At 36.3% G+C, this 14747-nt stretch overlaps 1 protein-coding gene across 9 annotated transcripts in view; it reads right to left on the bottom strand.

The window, feature by feature from the left end:
* PAM (peptidylglycine alpha-amidating monooxygenase) overlaps window positions 1-14747 on the bottom strand; it is a 116749-nt gene that overhangs the window by 43192 nt on the left and 58810 nt on the right. For 6 of the 9 annotated variants that reach the window (XM_049647674.1, XM_049647675.1, XM_049647676.1 and 3 more), the window contains exons 10-12: window positions 13196-13380; window positions 12060-12128; window positions 225-548 (exon numbers count right to left, since the gene is read on the bottom strand). In XM_049647674.1, the coding sequence (XP_049503631.1) occupies window positions 225-548; window positions 12060-12128; window positions 13196-13380 (578 nt within the window). The remainder of the gene's footprint in view (window positions 1-224; window positions 549-12059; window positions 12129-13195; window positions 13381-14747) is intronic. The other 3 variants (XM_049647680.1, XM_049647681.1, XM_049647682.1) reach the window with 1 other exon arrangement.

Below are 14747 nucleotides of genomic sequence, written 5' to 3'. Positions count from 1 at the left end.
AACTGAACAGAAGCTGAATTTATGAACTATTGGACCAAAACAAAAATAAAACCTCAAACAAAGGTGGTATCTGATAACCCAAATCATAGTAATGTTTTTTTCTCATGAGTTTTTTTTTTTAATCGATAAGTATTTTCACCCATTCATTTTTATTCCCTTCAGATTTTGCTAATGTGGATTGTAGCATTTCATAGTTTGTTCTTTAAAAGAAGCCCTAAACGCACCTCCTGTGTGTTCGGGTTCCCAGGTGCCTTCACCAGGTAGGGGCTGCTGTAATGACAAAACTCTGCTTTCTGCTGGCCTCAAAGTAGACTCTAGTCTGTGGAATTTGTGAATTCTGTCTCTGACAAGAATAGCATTGCCCCTCTCCTCGTGCTCTGCACTCTCTCTGGCATCAGATCGACCAAGATCCTTCTTTTGGACTACATTTGCAATCTCAGCTACCAGGTCTGACTCTGATTCTGCCTTTTCTGTAGGATTATATTTATGCACATGAACAACATCTTCCCTTTCTCCTAGCAGCTTGGAAAGTAGTGAATAGAAATCACCTGTGGAAAAAAGAGAAGAGAGAAGGGGTGGAGGGTTGATAAGATTGCAAACTTTACAAAATTTTGTGCCTTAAAAATACCATTGCCTGATTCGTCATAATAAGTGAGAGAGAAGGTTGCTCTCAGATGTTTAAGCATCAGGGGAAAAAGGATGATTTTCCAGAACAATGAAAAAAATAATAGGCTTCACATTTCATTTTATATACCACCTATGTCCTTCTATTATCTCAGAAGCCAATAACACCAGATAACCTCTATTTGCATATTAGTGGAAACAAAACGATGTGCATGTGATTGCACGGCATGTTTCAGTAAATGGTTTTCACAGTAGAGTCGGGTTGATTTGGAAGTTACAGTTCATCAGATTTCTAAAAGTATGATCAACAGCTACATCAGAAAAGAGCTACCTTCAAGGAAAACCCTTTGAAGTTGTCTTTAAAAGCCTATTAAAGTATAATGCACAAGAAATTAAAGGTATATTTTTTTCAGCATATGCTATAAAACACAAGAAACGTAACAGATATGCATCTCTTTGGCAAGCAAAAAACCCATGTTTTGTTATTATTATTTTGTTAGCAGTGCTACTGTGTGTAGCTCCAGTTGTTCATTTTAGACAAGAAATGAACAAGTTCCAGAAAAATAATTTTGTGAAAAAAGAATACCTCAAATCAGTTTCAAACAAAAGAGATTTTAACAAACTAATATCATCGGAATGGTTCATCACGATGTATTTCATGCCTTTCTGTACTAAAAAGTAAACTTGGATGTGATCGTCCATTATCACGAAGACAGTATTATTTATAAAACATTATGAGAGATATAAAATATGACTATGGAAAGTTCACAAAGCATTTTAATCCTTATCATTTACATCTATGGCTTTAAATCCATTTACATCAACTATGTGAATCGGAAACATGTCTACGTTCTTGATAGAAACAAATCTGCTCTTCTAAGCCAAACCCCAAGGTTGAACAAACACTCAGTTCTTTTCCCTCACCCTATTCTAAGGGCTGCTAATGAAATTAGTTATGACCGTGGAGTCTTACTGCTTAAGTTTTAATTACATTTACAGCATGATCAGTTAACATTTACAAAATCTTTTTTATGACCAGTAGGAAATGAAAATGATAACCGGTTTTGCTATGATGCGTTCCACCAAAGAATATATTAAAAAATTGGTGCAAGGGGACATGAAGTCTTTCCAAAATGATGCTAAGAGATCCTGTCATGTTTACAAATAGTCTTGGCTTAATGACTCAAAGCTTTCAATTCTTTCCCATGAAAGCGGCTTATCCCAGGTGAAATCTTCAATCAAAAAATAATTACCAAGTAATAGGGCCAATCTCAGGAAAATGAACAAAGCAAATTACAACTCAACCAAATCTGTTAGGCCACAGTGGCATTTTCCCTCACAGGGAAGAAATTAATTCATTACTGTTAAATTCACCTGCCCTCACACTAAATACAAATAGTTTAATGTGCTGTTGTGCAATGAAACATTTACATGGAAAATAAAACACAAGATTATTTCAGGAATGAGTAAAAACCAGAATTTTAAAACTTGAATCCGGGGCGCCTGGGTGGCTCAGTCGGTTGAGCGGCCGACTTCGGCTCAGGTCATGATCTCGCAGTCCGTGAGTTCGAGCCCCGCGTCGGGCTCTGTGCTGACCGCTCAGAGCCTGGAGCCTGCTTCAGATTCTGTATCTCCCTCTCTCTGACCCTCCCCCGTTCATGCTCTGTCTCTCTCTGTCTCAAAAATAAATAAACGTTAAAAAAAAATTAAAACTTGAATCCATGTCATTAGTCTAATATTGATGGAGGAACACAGACTTGCAACTATGCATGGTTCTTCAGGTTTGTCAGTAAAAATCTAAAAGCTGTGATAAAATATGAAATGCACAGCACTCCAGTTCCTTTGAAATTGTCATTTACAGTTATCATTGGGTGAGGAAAGTAAACCTTTAGCAATGTATTAGGCTTCGCTGCATACAGATTGCACTGGCCTTATGAAAATGAAATTTAGGGCTGCATCTCATTTATAGAGATGACATGTGAGAGAGAGAGAGAGAGAGAGAGAGAGAGACCACTAGATGGCTATCTCTTACACTCTTACACACAAACTAGAGAGTTTTTCTTTCGCTTCTGGGGTATTGGAAATATGGAATCCTGAGATGTTAAATATTTTTCTGTGCCAGGTATGTCTAACCTTGAGTGCAGTGGATGGAGTAGAAAACTAATGGAGCAAGTTGTGGGCTCTCTACCCCAATCTCATTTCTCAATATTCCTTTCTTTCTCCTCAGTTTATGTTACACACATATTGGACTTCCCCTTCCTTCAATGTCACTCTACAATGTTGTTTCTTCTTCCTGGGACAATTGCTCCCCAGTAACCAACTAGCTCCTAAGCCTTCAGATCCTACTGAGGTGTTACTTATATCCAAGAAGCCTTCCTTGACTATCAAATTAGGGGTCTTAGCTATGTGCACATATGGCCCACAGGTCTTTCACTGTATTGTTACTGCCCAATGTCTGGGGTATACTGCACACTCTTCTTTGAATCCAACCCTGACACTTAGTAGCTATTTTGTGCCTTAACATTATATAGACAATGACCACTACCTTTAAGAATTCTTTGGTGGATTTAAAGAAGTTAATGTACAAGGCCCAGTTCCATGTATATCATAAAGGAGGTATCACTAAATTATAGCTAATTACCAGCAAAAAAGACATAAATTCCAGTTGTAACATGCACATGCATCTGTTTCCAGCTATTGTTTACCTAAACTTAAAAAAAAAAAAATCAGTTCTTATCTCATATACAGGTATTGGGATTTTCCTAACAGAAAAAAAAAAGGTTTCTTTAACTTTACAGCCCTATATTTTCTCAAGTCACTATGGCTGTTGTAGTGATTTGCGTCCTCGCTTTGCCAAAGTAAATTGTACTTGCGCTTTCTCTCTTTTTTCTTAAGTCTATTTTTGGAGAAAGAACTATCCCTACTCCAGTGTTCTGGATGCCAGCCCTCTCACTACCTTCTGGAGCCTTTCCTATTTGCTTCCTTTTCTTTTCCTAATTCAGCCTCTTTGCCAAAGACTTGACTCAGGATAAAAGCACACTCAGCCTGCATTTATCTTGAGTGGGTCATGGAAGCAAGGGAGACCCTCCTCTGACACAGTCTATCTTTCAGACTTTTCTGCCTTCCCTTTTCCAAGTTCCAACATGGCCTAACAGTGCTTTCTGTGATAATGGAAATACCCTGTTCCTGTGCTGCCCAACATGACGCCACTAGACATGTGGGGCTACTGAGAACTTGTAATGTGGCTAATGTGATTGAGGAGTTTAGTTTTTAATTTTACTTTTAATTAATTTATACCCCAATTTAAATAACCACATGTGGCTAGCGCCTACCATATTGGACCGTGCAAGGCTACTTCATCCTTGCTCACAACATCCTCTCTCCTTCCCAAGCCAAAGGCATCTGATTCCACTTCTTCATTCATCCCTGTATGACTTCCACATGAGTTGCTCAAGAGCTCTTAGTTGCCACAGCCATCTTAACCTATCAGCGGCATGCAGCACTGCTGAAAAGTCCCTTCAGAAACTCTCTGCTTATAACATTGTTCTTTCTAGATCTCCTCTACCTGTCACCTTTGCTTTCTCATATTCCTCTCCCCAACATATGAAAATGTTGTTTTCTGAGGTCTGTCCCTGGCATCCTTTCTCTCCGCTGGCTAAGGCCTCTTCCTGCTGAGAAATATCAGCCATTCACAAGGCTTAAGTTGCTGCCTCCAGACAAATGACCCTCATATCTGGAGCTCTCCTAATACCAAATTGATTTATAAAACCACCCTGTGGAAATTTCCACCTAGACGTCTGTTTCATAGGAATTTTGAACTCAACCTGTCCTAAACTGAGCTCTTAATCTCCTCCCCATACTTTATCTTTTTATAGTATCTGTCTTGATGATGAAGCATGTTTTGGGTCCATCAATCCAGAAAACTGGATTCATCCCTCTCTCACCAGTGAATCAACTGATTCATCAATGCTGATATGTCAACATCATTTTTTCCCTCCCTACCACCAGGACTCATTTGGGATTCTTATCATCTGATTGGCGTGCTTAAAGACTCTTCCCCTCCTTCCTCAGAATGGATTTTCATCCCTGCCTTCAACGTCAAAATCTGTCTGTAATGGTATTAAAGCTGTTCTACCTCTGTGGAACTGACTTTTGATTCATGGTAGCCTGCTTCCCTGGACAGTCCTTGCTTATGCCCCACCTTTTTCTCGGCTCTGTCAATCTATATACTTCTCAGGGGTACTCTCTAATTTTATTCTGGCTCCCACTGCTAAGATGACCATATAATTTCTTTCCCAAACTGGGACATATTTGAGAAGAAAAAGGGTAATGGTAAAATTTATACTAGGTATAAAATGGGACAATTCTGGCAAAACTGGGATGTACAGTTACCCTACCTATTGTTGACAGAGATAAGAGGATAAACAAGTACTTTATAAACTGCACATGACAATAGTAATAGCTAAAATTTTTTGTGAGCTTTGCATTACCTAGTTGCTTTGCTGAGTTGCTGTATATGATTTAACACATTTCATCTCTACAAAATACTTACTGTCTTCAGTTGAGATGAGGAAATCAATGGTACACTACAAACCTGCACATCTGGTAGGAAGGTGAACCGGGATTTGAAGGAGCAACCTGTATTAAGGGCACACCTTCTAACTGATGACTATACTGGATCCAGGTTCCACTTTTTTTTTTTTTTTCCCTATAGTGGCTAATAAACTCCTGTGAATTTACCTCAGACCTGTCAATCTTACTATATTTGTTTTTCTATTTAAATGAACTGTCTTCTGAGCTTTGTGCGAGGTGTGCTCTTTAACTGAACAAGTTTCTTTTTGTCCTTTGCTGGCCTGCCTTCTCCACATCATAACATAAGATGCTTGTAAACTAGTTAATACCTCCATACCATAGTGATTTGACAAAGCTGGCCTAAAGAATAATGACTGGCTACCTTTGGTTTGAAAAAGTAGGAGCGTTTTCTGTTCTCTTCAATAGTTTTCACTTCCCACTTCTAATATACCTTATGTGTAGTATGATCAAACTCTCTAAGATTTTCTTAAAAAAATGGTACATTTAAATTATCTGAGAAGGGACAAGTGGCAAGGGATAAATGTGATTTTTTATGGAAACATTAAAAATCTCTCATTTCTTACACATTGTCGCATTTCCAGTGATTAGTACTATTCCTATCACAGCAGCTACCCAGTAAATTATTATGGGATGAATAATAATTTGTTAGAAATGTCACCCTTTGCCTCTGCATCAGTAGAAATAAAAATATTTCTTTGATGATTTTAGGCTGCAGTGAGTCCATTTATTTTTTTCTCACTCAAGCTTTGATTCTTATAGAATGCACAAATGTTCTAGTTCTTTTATGTCATTTGGCTGAGTGGGTCTGGATTTGGAAAACATAACTGTGCTAGCAGCTAATGTGCCAGGAAAAAGTACACAGCATAGTAGAAGAAAATCTAAAACACTACCAATTAAACTCCCAATGTGTTAAGTTGTATGCTTGCATTAACTACTTCATGACTCAGTGGGCCTTTTTTCTTTAGTAGGGACCATTCGCATTCCCTGCCATCAACATGAAAATTTTTCTGGCTTACCTTCAGGAATATAGTGAGATCAAACTGAAATAAAAACATACATTGAAAAATTGCCCCATGAGTTTTTTTTTTAATAAAATGCTTTAAAATTATTGGAAAAAAAATAAGTATCTCTACTTTTAGACAGTGTAAAAAATCTTTAAGAATATATTTTTTTAAAGCTTATTTATTTATTTTTGAGAAAGAATCCCAAGCAGGCTCCAAAGTGCTGTCGGCACAGAGCCCAACGTGGGACTTGATGTCTTGACGTGAGATCATGACCTGAGTGGAAATCGAGAGTCAGCCACCCAGGCACTCCTAGACAGCGAAAAATCTTAATTGTGGAGGCATTTAAAAAAATAATCAGAAACATCGTGGTAATCTTCAGACTATGAAGTCCTATTTCCCACACATACCACTAGTACTTCATTACCCAAACCAAATAACGCTCGTTATTGCTCTGTCATTTCTATGGTACATGGAAAGTAAATAGGATGTTCATCAGCGTTTAACCCCTGACAAAATATGCCAAGTAACTAAGCTAGTGAGATTGCAATGTGCAATGTAACTGATTAATGACAGAGAGATGAGGAATGGAGAAATAAAAGCATTTCTTTTCAGATTTTAATATTTTTGGTTTGTAACTCAGTCATAGTTGATTTTCCTTTCTGGTTAGTTGATTTGGTTTATTCAGCACTTACTTAACACTAACATTTATCCCACTAGCCTTAAGAGAAATAAAGCATGATCATGATGACAGCTCAAGGATCTCAAAAGAAGTGAACTTTATTATTTTTTCCTCTTACTGAATTGAACAATCAGAAATGAGCTTCTCCCTGCACCTTTTCCTAAGAAAATGAGACAAATATAAAAAAGGAGAAGTTAGCAGATGATGGCTTCTGCAACTACCATGCACACAGATCTGTATCAGAAAGCACAACTGTGTGATAAATGATCATTCTCATCTGCCTATTCTGCTATTAGGAAACCAATTCAAAACAGCATCCACTCAGCTTCCCAGAGCCTTGGGGGGTATTTAGAATTGCGTTTGATAGATGAGTTCAATATGTAAAGACTTGTGAGCTGCTCATAAATCATAACAAACCGATAAATTTTTAGCGAATAGGAATACAAACAAGAATTGTAACTTCTTTCAAACAGCAAAGTGGCACTGAGGGCGCTTAGAATTAGCCAAGAAGATGCTACTAAAACCATTTGGACTTTATTAAGGGATGAATGAAGTATTCTATTTTGAATAAAGCAAAGAAATACAAATTGTGTGATTAAGCCCGGACTTTGCTCCACTCCTCTATAAATGGTTTACCAACTGTCACCTTAACAAGCTTTTGCAGTAGACTATTGTCTTTTAAACTTGAAACCTTGTTCCCTTGATTCTGCTTATTTGATAAAACATGCCAATGGTAATTCATTTTTGTTAGCATAAAACCAGGGTGAAATTATTCTGTTTCACAGAAGGTGTCTGAAGACCTTTAACTATCTGGGGTCATGGAGTGTTTTCCCTCTACAAATTGTATTTTTGTCATATTCTCCCTGCCTTGGGAATATAGTCACTCATGCTGACCTTTGAGTAGAAAGATTGATTATATGAGGGCACAAAGACTACAATGAGAAGAGGTTGGAGAAAACCGAGTAAAACATGTTAAAAGGCTCTTTCTGCAGCAAAAGCAATGCTGTCTAGAGCATAATGTATAATAACAAGGACAACTGGCATTGTAGATTTTGACTTTCAATTCTGCCATGATTTTTTTTTAAGACATCAAATCTTCACAATACAACTAACACTGAATTTCAATGTTCAGAATTTCATTGCAGAATGCAGAATTCAATGCAGAATTTCAATACTGCACCTTATACTTTGAATTATAAAGGAGAGAAACACTCAAAATCAGCACTCCTAATAGTAGTTGCATTGATGCTTGCTTGAAGCTGGTAAGCTTCCTTGTTTCAGCCCAAGCTCCTCACCCAAACAATGTTGAAAGAAAGCTCAGGTTGTACCACAGGTAGAGCGAACGTATATGAGAAGTCATACGCATAAGAAGTATAGAGAAATTACAAAACACACTTTACTTTCCTAAAAGTGCCAACCATAAGATATAAGTAAAGGATATGTTCATGTGTCTGCTCTGGGAAACCTCAACACCACCCTTTCATTCTGAAGTCTCCTGGGATTCATTTTCTCCACTCAGAATCAATGTCTAATTGAGTCGTACTGTTTAGCTGACTGTACTTATTACAGATATAGGTGATTCCTCACTTACAGTGTTTTCAAAGGACAGTAACATTTCAGTTCATTTTGAATACCTATTAGTGTTTTTCTGCTTGGAGGCAGACACAATCAACTCATTAACAGATTAACTCACCTACAGGCAAACAGGCTATTTTCAAAGCAGTATAGGTAGGAATATACACATACTATGCAGGCATTAAAAATCATGCTTGCTAGTGATTTCTGTAGTTGGAAGAAATATTCAAGATACAATATTTTAAAAAAAGGAGACAAAACTGTGCATATATGATCTAAACATTATTAAAATAATGTATATATAATATATATTTCACACAAAGATGTCCATATACATCCATATTTCTGGGAATAATGGATGATTTTTATTTGATTCTTTATACTTTTCCTTAAATTCCATATTTTTTTAAATGAATATTATTTAACAACTCAGACCGCCCCCACCGCCCTCCCACAGACTTAATTAAAGCTTCACTAAAATGTGTCTCATTGTTGTACGATCCAGGACAACCTGATAGGTAAAGCTGTCATACAATGAGGCTCTTCTGATGTCTTCATAATTACATCTTTTGAGATAAGGTCTGAGATACATTTGCCTTACACCAAATTTTGTTCTACAGAAAGCAAACATATACAAGGATACTGCAGAAGGTAAGTGTGTTTGTAAGCATAGGCTGGGCAGTACTACATAGATTCATAGATCTGAGCTGTCTCTTTCAAACTCTAGTAAAATTTCCAATCAAGGTTAATATCCTGACAAAAATTAATAGCTAGCAATTTCAGTGATTCGAATTTCAAAAACACCCCACTTCTATTCCTTCTGGAGAAAAAGAGTATCAGATAAATAATGTGACAGAGCTACATTTTTTTTTCAGCCTATAGCATATGAATACTTCTCTCTCTCTCTCTTTTTTTACTACCTTAATAAAAGTCATCCCTTCTTTCCAATGGACCATTTATTATATATCTTGACCTTTATCTTCCTGTATGCTTTCCAATGTATTAAGATAGGAAGTAAAAATAATATTGTTTGTATTCTCCAGGAAGAACTATCTCTATTATTTAGCTACTGATGGGTATAGAACTTGCCTTTCTGATATTTGGGGTCTTTTCTTTCCTGCTCCACAAGTGTTCTATTTCCATTGGGGATCTGACATCCTCTGTGTGACCAACATAGATGCTCTCTGTTAACTTGTGGCTAGCACAACTGAAATGATTCATGGCTTTTATTTATTAGGGATTTAAAATATTAAAAGAATCAGTACAACCTGGAGGAGTACCTGAACATAAATTGTTTTGTCCAGAGCACCAAAATAAGGCAGGAGGTTGAGTTGGAGGGTTTACTTTAAAATCAGCAGATGTGGCATAATTTATCTGAATAATTAGAGCCCTGATCAATCTATCAACTCAGGGAATGAATACAAATACACATTTTGTGCAAATCAACATCTTTCAGAAGAATGGGGTACTTACTCTCTCAGTAATGAGTAGATTCGCCACGTGTAGCGCAAGGAGACAGATTGACCTCATTAGCGAATCAAATGGACTATGTGTACAAATATGCATTTGGCATACCTTTATATTCTCTAACTTACAGGCTGGTGGTCCCCAAAGGCCTGTAGAATAATATATAGGCTACAATGGACATTGAATGGTTTTTGGTTAGGTATCTGTCTTCAAATAACCTGGGAGGTGACATTTTGATGGACCCACTAATGTCAACATGTGAATGCCATAGCCCATTTTCGGTAGTATGAAAATTCAGTCAGAAGAATATTTTTTCTTCTCAAGTGAAATAACTTTACAGAACTTTTATTCGTAAGTAGAATAAAGCACTAACTATAAGAAAATAATTTCTTCTGTGTCCGTGGAATTCTTCTCTGGAATCAGTAAGTCTTTGGATATATTTAAACTTCTTAATATTATATGTATGCTATCAGATGTGAAAGGGTAAATGACTGGCAAAACATGAAAGTGTTTTAAAGAATTTGGTTTTTAGGCATAAGTGATAGACCCGTCCTAAATCTTATTTGAAAAGAACAGGTTAAACTTGACATTTAAGGTTCTTCACCTAGTGAAACTTTTGGGTTTCTAACCTTTCAGAAGTTTCAGTGTCTCCCTTGATCAACTCAACAAACTTGAAAAGGAAAACACAGCCCAGCCTAAGTTTCCATAGAAACTTACCTTTTTATTAGACACATCTACTAAATGATGGTCTCATTCCATACTGTATCACATATGTTACTATTTGGAAGAGTATGCGAAGATGACTCAAGTTATTTCAAAGACATATATTCCAAACAGTGTGTTCATTATCAAAACTGAAATGATTCATTTTAAGTCTGATCAAATTTCAGTACAATTATAACAAACACTATTACTACTACTACCATATTTAGGTTATAATTACTAACTTCCTTACAATTATACACAAAGGATTGATAAATTTAGCTAATTTAAATCATACTCAATAGTTTAGTATGAGCCATTTAGTTAACATCATCTCCCATTTTTTGACTCAACAGAAAAGTACCAACAACTTTGAGCTAAAGTCCTATTTTATTTTTCCCAAAGGCCATTTTGTTGGAATGAGATGCTATGGAACATACTCTATATAACTGAAAAAACATTTCTATTACGGTTTACCTTATTTCCCTTTCAGAGTGCATGTTTCCCTTTAAAAAGTCTGTATTCTTTAATTTTGCAGATACTCTTAATGCAAGAGTGTTATCTTTGTCCTAGACCTCCTAGATACATTCTGAAGAATTCCAATAGTGGTTTACAATATCCAAAGAGTGAGAAATTTCTGTCTGTTGCCAATAGAAAATATCTATTTCCTGTACACTTTATGTTGTCCTAAGAAGTATGTTTGCATTAACATTAATGTTTTAAAATATATCCTATCTAGGCCAAAAAGACTTGATAAGATAACATACTCCAACACATAACACAAAGTATCATCTTTGAAACCACTAGTAAGAAAAAATTGAGGAAAATATTTTTCAGTGCCAAGATACGCAGTGTATGACATGCAAGGACCAAGTATTACAGCTTCAAATAAATGGATCAGAGGAAGAAGGATGCTCTCCTGATTCATCAGATGGCAATTTAATATAAAACTATAAATGCCTAAGTTGGTAATCCCACCTACCTTACTGAAGGCAGAGAAGACTTAAGAGAGGCCAGATGCAAGTTTAAGTCCTAATTTATTTTAAATACAGTCAATGAACATACCATACAAAATACACAAGATTTTAAATGGTAAAGTCCTTTCAAGTTTAAAATGCTGCCCAATGAATGTTTCTAACAATTATATTTGCGCTATATATAAAAGATACAATATTAAGTAAACCAAAACAAAGAAATATCTGATAGGTCCAAATTATTACATCAAGGAATTTTACTTTCAAAGCTAAAGTACAACAATTGACCATTTTCTCATGAATTATATATTATATAAACACAGCAATACACAGGGATCGAGGCTGGTAAGACCTAAAATATCTTAGTAACTTTAAGATTTGGTTGCCCAATTGGAGTATGAACACTTTTACAGGCCAAGTTATAAAACTATGCATACATACCCTGTTCTAACACTTCTTCTTCTCCTTTTGGCTGCTGTTGTAAGGAAGTCTTATCTTTGTTCTCTGTTTCTGTAAAGGATCAAAAAAACCGAGCATAAATTTGTGGGATATATCATATACTTTAAATAGCTTATTGGAAATATGCCGTCAACATAAAAATATTTTCAGGGTCTTATGTTTCATAAAAACAAAAGCATTAAGAATTTAATTCACAAAAATCTCCAGTGTAACCACCAATTAAGAAGAAGATTTCTGACTTAATAATTAAATCAACTACCCTTTCAGTAATACATACATGATACCAAACTAAAAATGCATTAATAAAACTGCTTATAATTTTAAAAATTGAACTTACTGAAATTTTAAAGATATTTTAAGAACATTTTAAAGCACATTCTATAAATATATTAAGATCTTAATAAGTGACCTAATTGCTATGTAAACTTCATTCATAAAATTTCTAATAGAAAGATATAAGAAGGTGCTCTGGCACTTTAAGATTGAACTTGTAAAACTCAATGAAGTCTCAGCATACTTCATCCAATAAAACAGGGTGTGGGTTTTGCAATTTTAAACTAACAAAATGACAATCAGTATGATCATTTTGCAGAGGAAGAGCAAGTTCATCAACAATTCTGAGAATGAGACCAAAAAGGCCAAGATTAGAAATGCCTCATAAATCACAAACTCTTCTTTGCTTGAGGAGGCCCATTAAAATAGATAATTTAGGGTATGGTTGGAGACAATCACCATTTTCATTGGCAAACTGAAGTACTCTTCAGAACATGGTGTATAAATTCATAAATTACATAAGTCATTACTTGCTATGGAAGGAATCAAATGGGGAAACTAGAAAACATGAATTGAATGAAAAAAAGAGGTACATTTCTGGAATTGGCCCCCAAATTAATCTGTTTCATCACCAGTTGAGATTTTTCACTTTAACTGTTTTGATGGGGACATGTCAGGAGGGACGACAGGTTACAAAAGAAGGGAAAGTGGGAATTGGATTGTGTGTACAAGTGATTGTGACAGGAGGAGGGTGATTTTAAATATTAATCATACAGTCAAGTGTGATATGCAAGAAAATATAAAATATGAAATCATATTGTACTGTAAATTAATACCCATTTTACCTTTGTGATGTCCATGCATCATAACCATATCAGACTGCACAGGAATTGGAATATTGGCCTCCGGTGGTATGGTTCTGAACATATCTGGAGCTACATTCTGCGTGCAGGTCATGAAAGAGACTGCGTGCCTAGCTTCCATGTAATACATAATGTATAAGTTGCACATTTCATCACTAGATGTGCCACTGCAAGCAAAAAAAAAAAAAAAAAAACAAGACATAACAAATCAGCCATTCACATAAAACACGTTCTTAATGCAAGAAAAACACAACCAGTAAATCTGCCAGCAATGGGTTCAGAGGTGGAAATATTGTGCACTTATTTTATAGCTTTCATTAAAGCCCATCACAGTTTTTAGTATCTAAAGCACAGTGTCAAAGGCCTATCTCCACTTCATAATGGAGTATCCATTCGCACTCACTCCATGCAGTACCAAGTACGGCAGATGGAAATGGCATTTAAGCAGCCATTCTTTCCTCTTTTAAGTCCTTTTATTCTTTAGCCCTTCTTCCATTTGCTAAAACTCAGAGATTGGGCAAAGTACTTTTCTGACAGAAAAATCTTAATTATTCATTTAATAACGGTAAAATTCAGGACACTTTAACAGGAATGTCATATATTATTTACAAGCCTTCAAAATGCCTTCTTCCATTTAACCCTGAGAGTCTAGGATCTTGCTTTAGGTAACTGCCTTCTTCCTCATGGTCACATGAACGGAGAGTCATGTACTGACCCTAAGACATCATAAATGTATCCCTGAAACCTGAACTGGCACCTTGGCTTCTACACCAGGGAAGAAAAGGGAGCCTCAGGAGTGATACAAAATGAAAGCAATCCTAAGCTCTTCTAAAGACTCAGACCTCCATGGGGCAGCACTGAACAACTGAAAGACTCAATATTAAAAATAGATTTTAAAACAGTGCGATGATGGGTGTGTGGGTGGCTCAGTCAGTTAAGTGTCCGATTCTTGGTTTTGGATCAGGTCATGATTTCACAGTTTGTGAGGTTAAGCCTCATGTTGGGCTCTTTGCTGACAGTATGGAGCGCGCTTGGGATTCTCTCTCTCTGTTTTTCTCTCTGACCCTTCCCTGCTTACACATGCTCGTGCACGCTCTCTCTCTCTCTCTCTCAAAATAAATAAATAAACTTAAAATAAATAAATAAAATAAAACAGTGGGATAGACATTTCCAAGATAAAAGTTCCAAGTAATATAAGTTATGCCTAGTAGTTTAAAACATGTTTTCTTCTGGGGCGCCTGGGTGGCGCAGTCGGTTAAGCGTCCGACTTCAGCCAGGTCACGATCTCGCGGTCCGTGAGTTCGAGCCCCGCGTCAGGCTCTGGGCTGATGGCTCGGAGCCTGGAGCCTGTTTCCGATTCTGTGTCTCCCTCTCTGCCCCTCCCCCGTTCATGCTCTGTCTCTCTCTGTCCCAAAAAATAAATAAAAAACGTTGAAAAAAAAAAAAAAACAAACATGTTTTCTTCTTTCTTTCATGTGGGTTATCATGTATTTCATTCTCTGCATTACTATTAGGAGGGAATTATTTTGGTACA

This window comes from Panthera uncia (genome assembly GCF_023721935.1).
Source record: "Panthera uncia isolate 11264 chromosome A1 unlocalized genomic scaffold, Puncia_PCG_1.0 HiC_scaffold_17, whole genome shotgun sequence".
Lineage (NCBI taxonomy): Eukaryota > Metazoa > Chordata > Mammalia > Carnivora > Felidae > Panthera > Panthera uncia.
The sequence above is the reverse complement of the archived record's forward strand: the minus strand, read 5'-3'. Positions and strand labels throughout refer to the sequence as shown.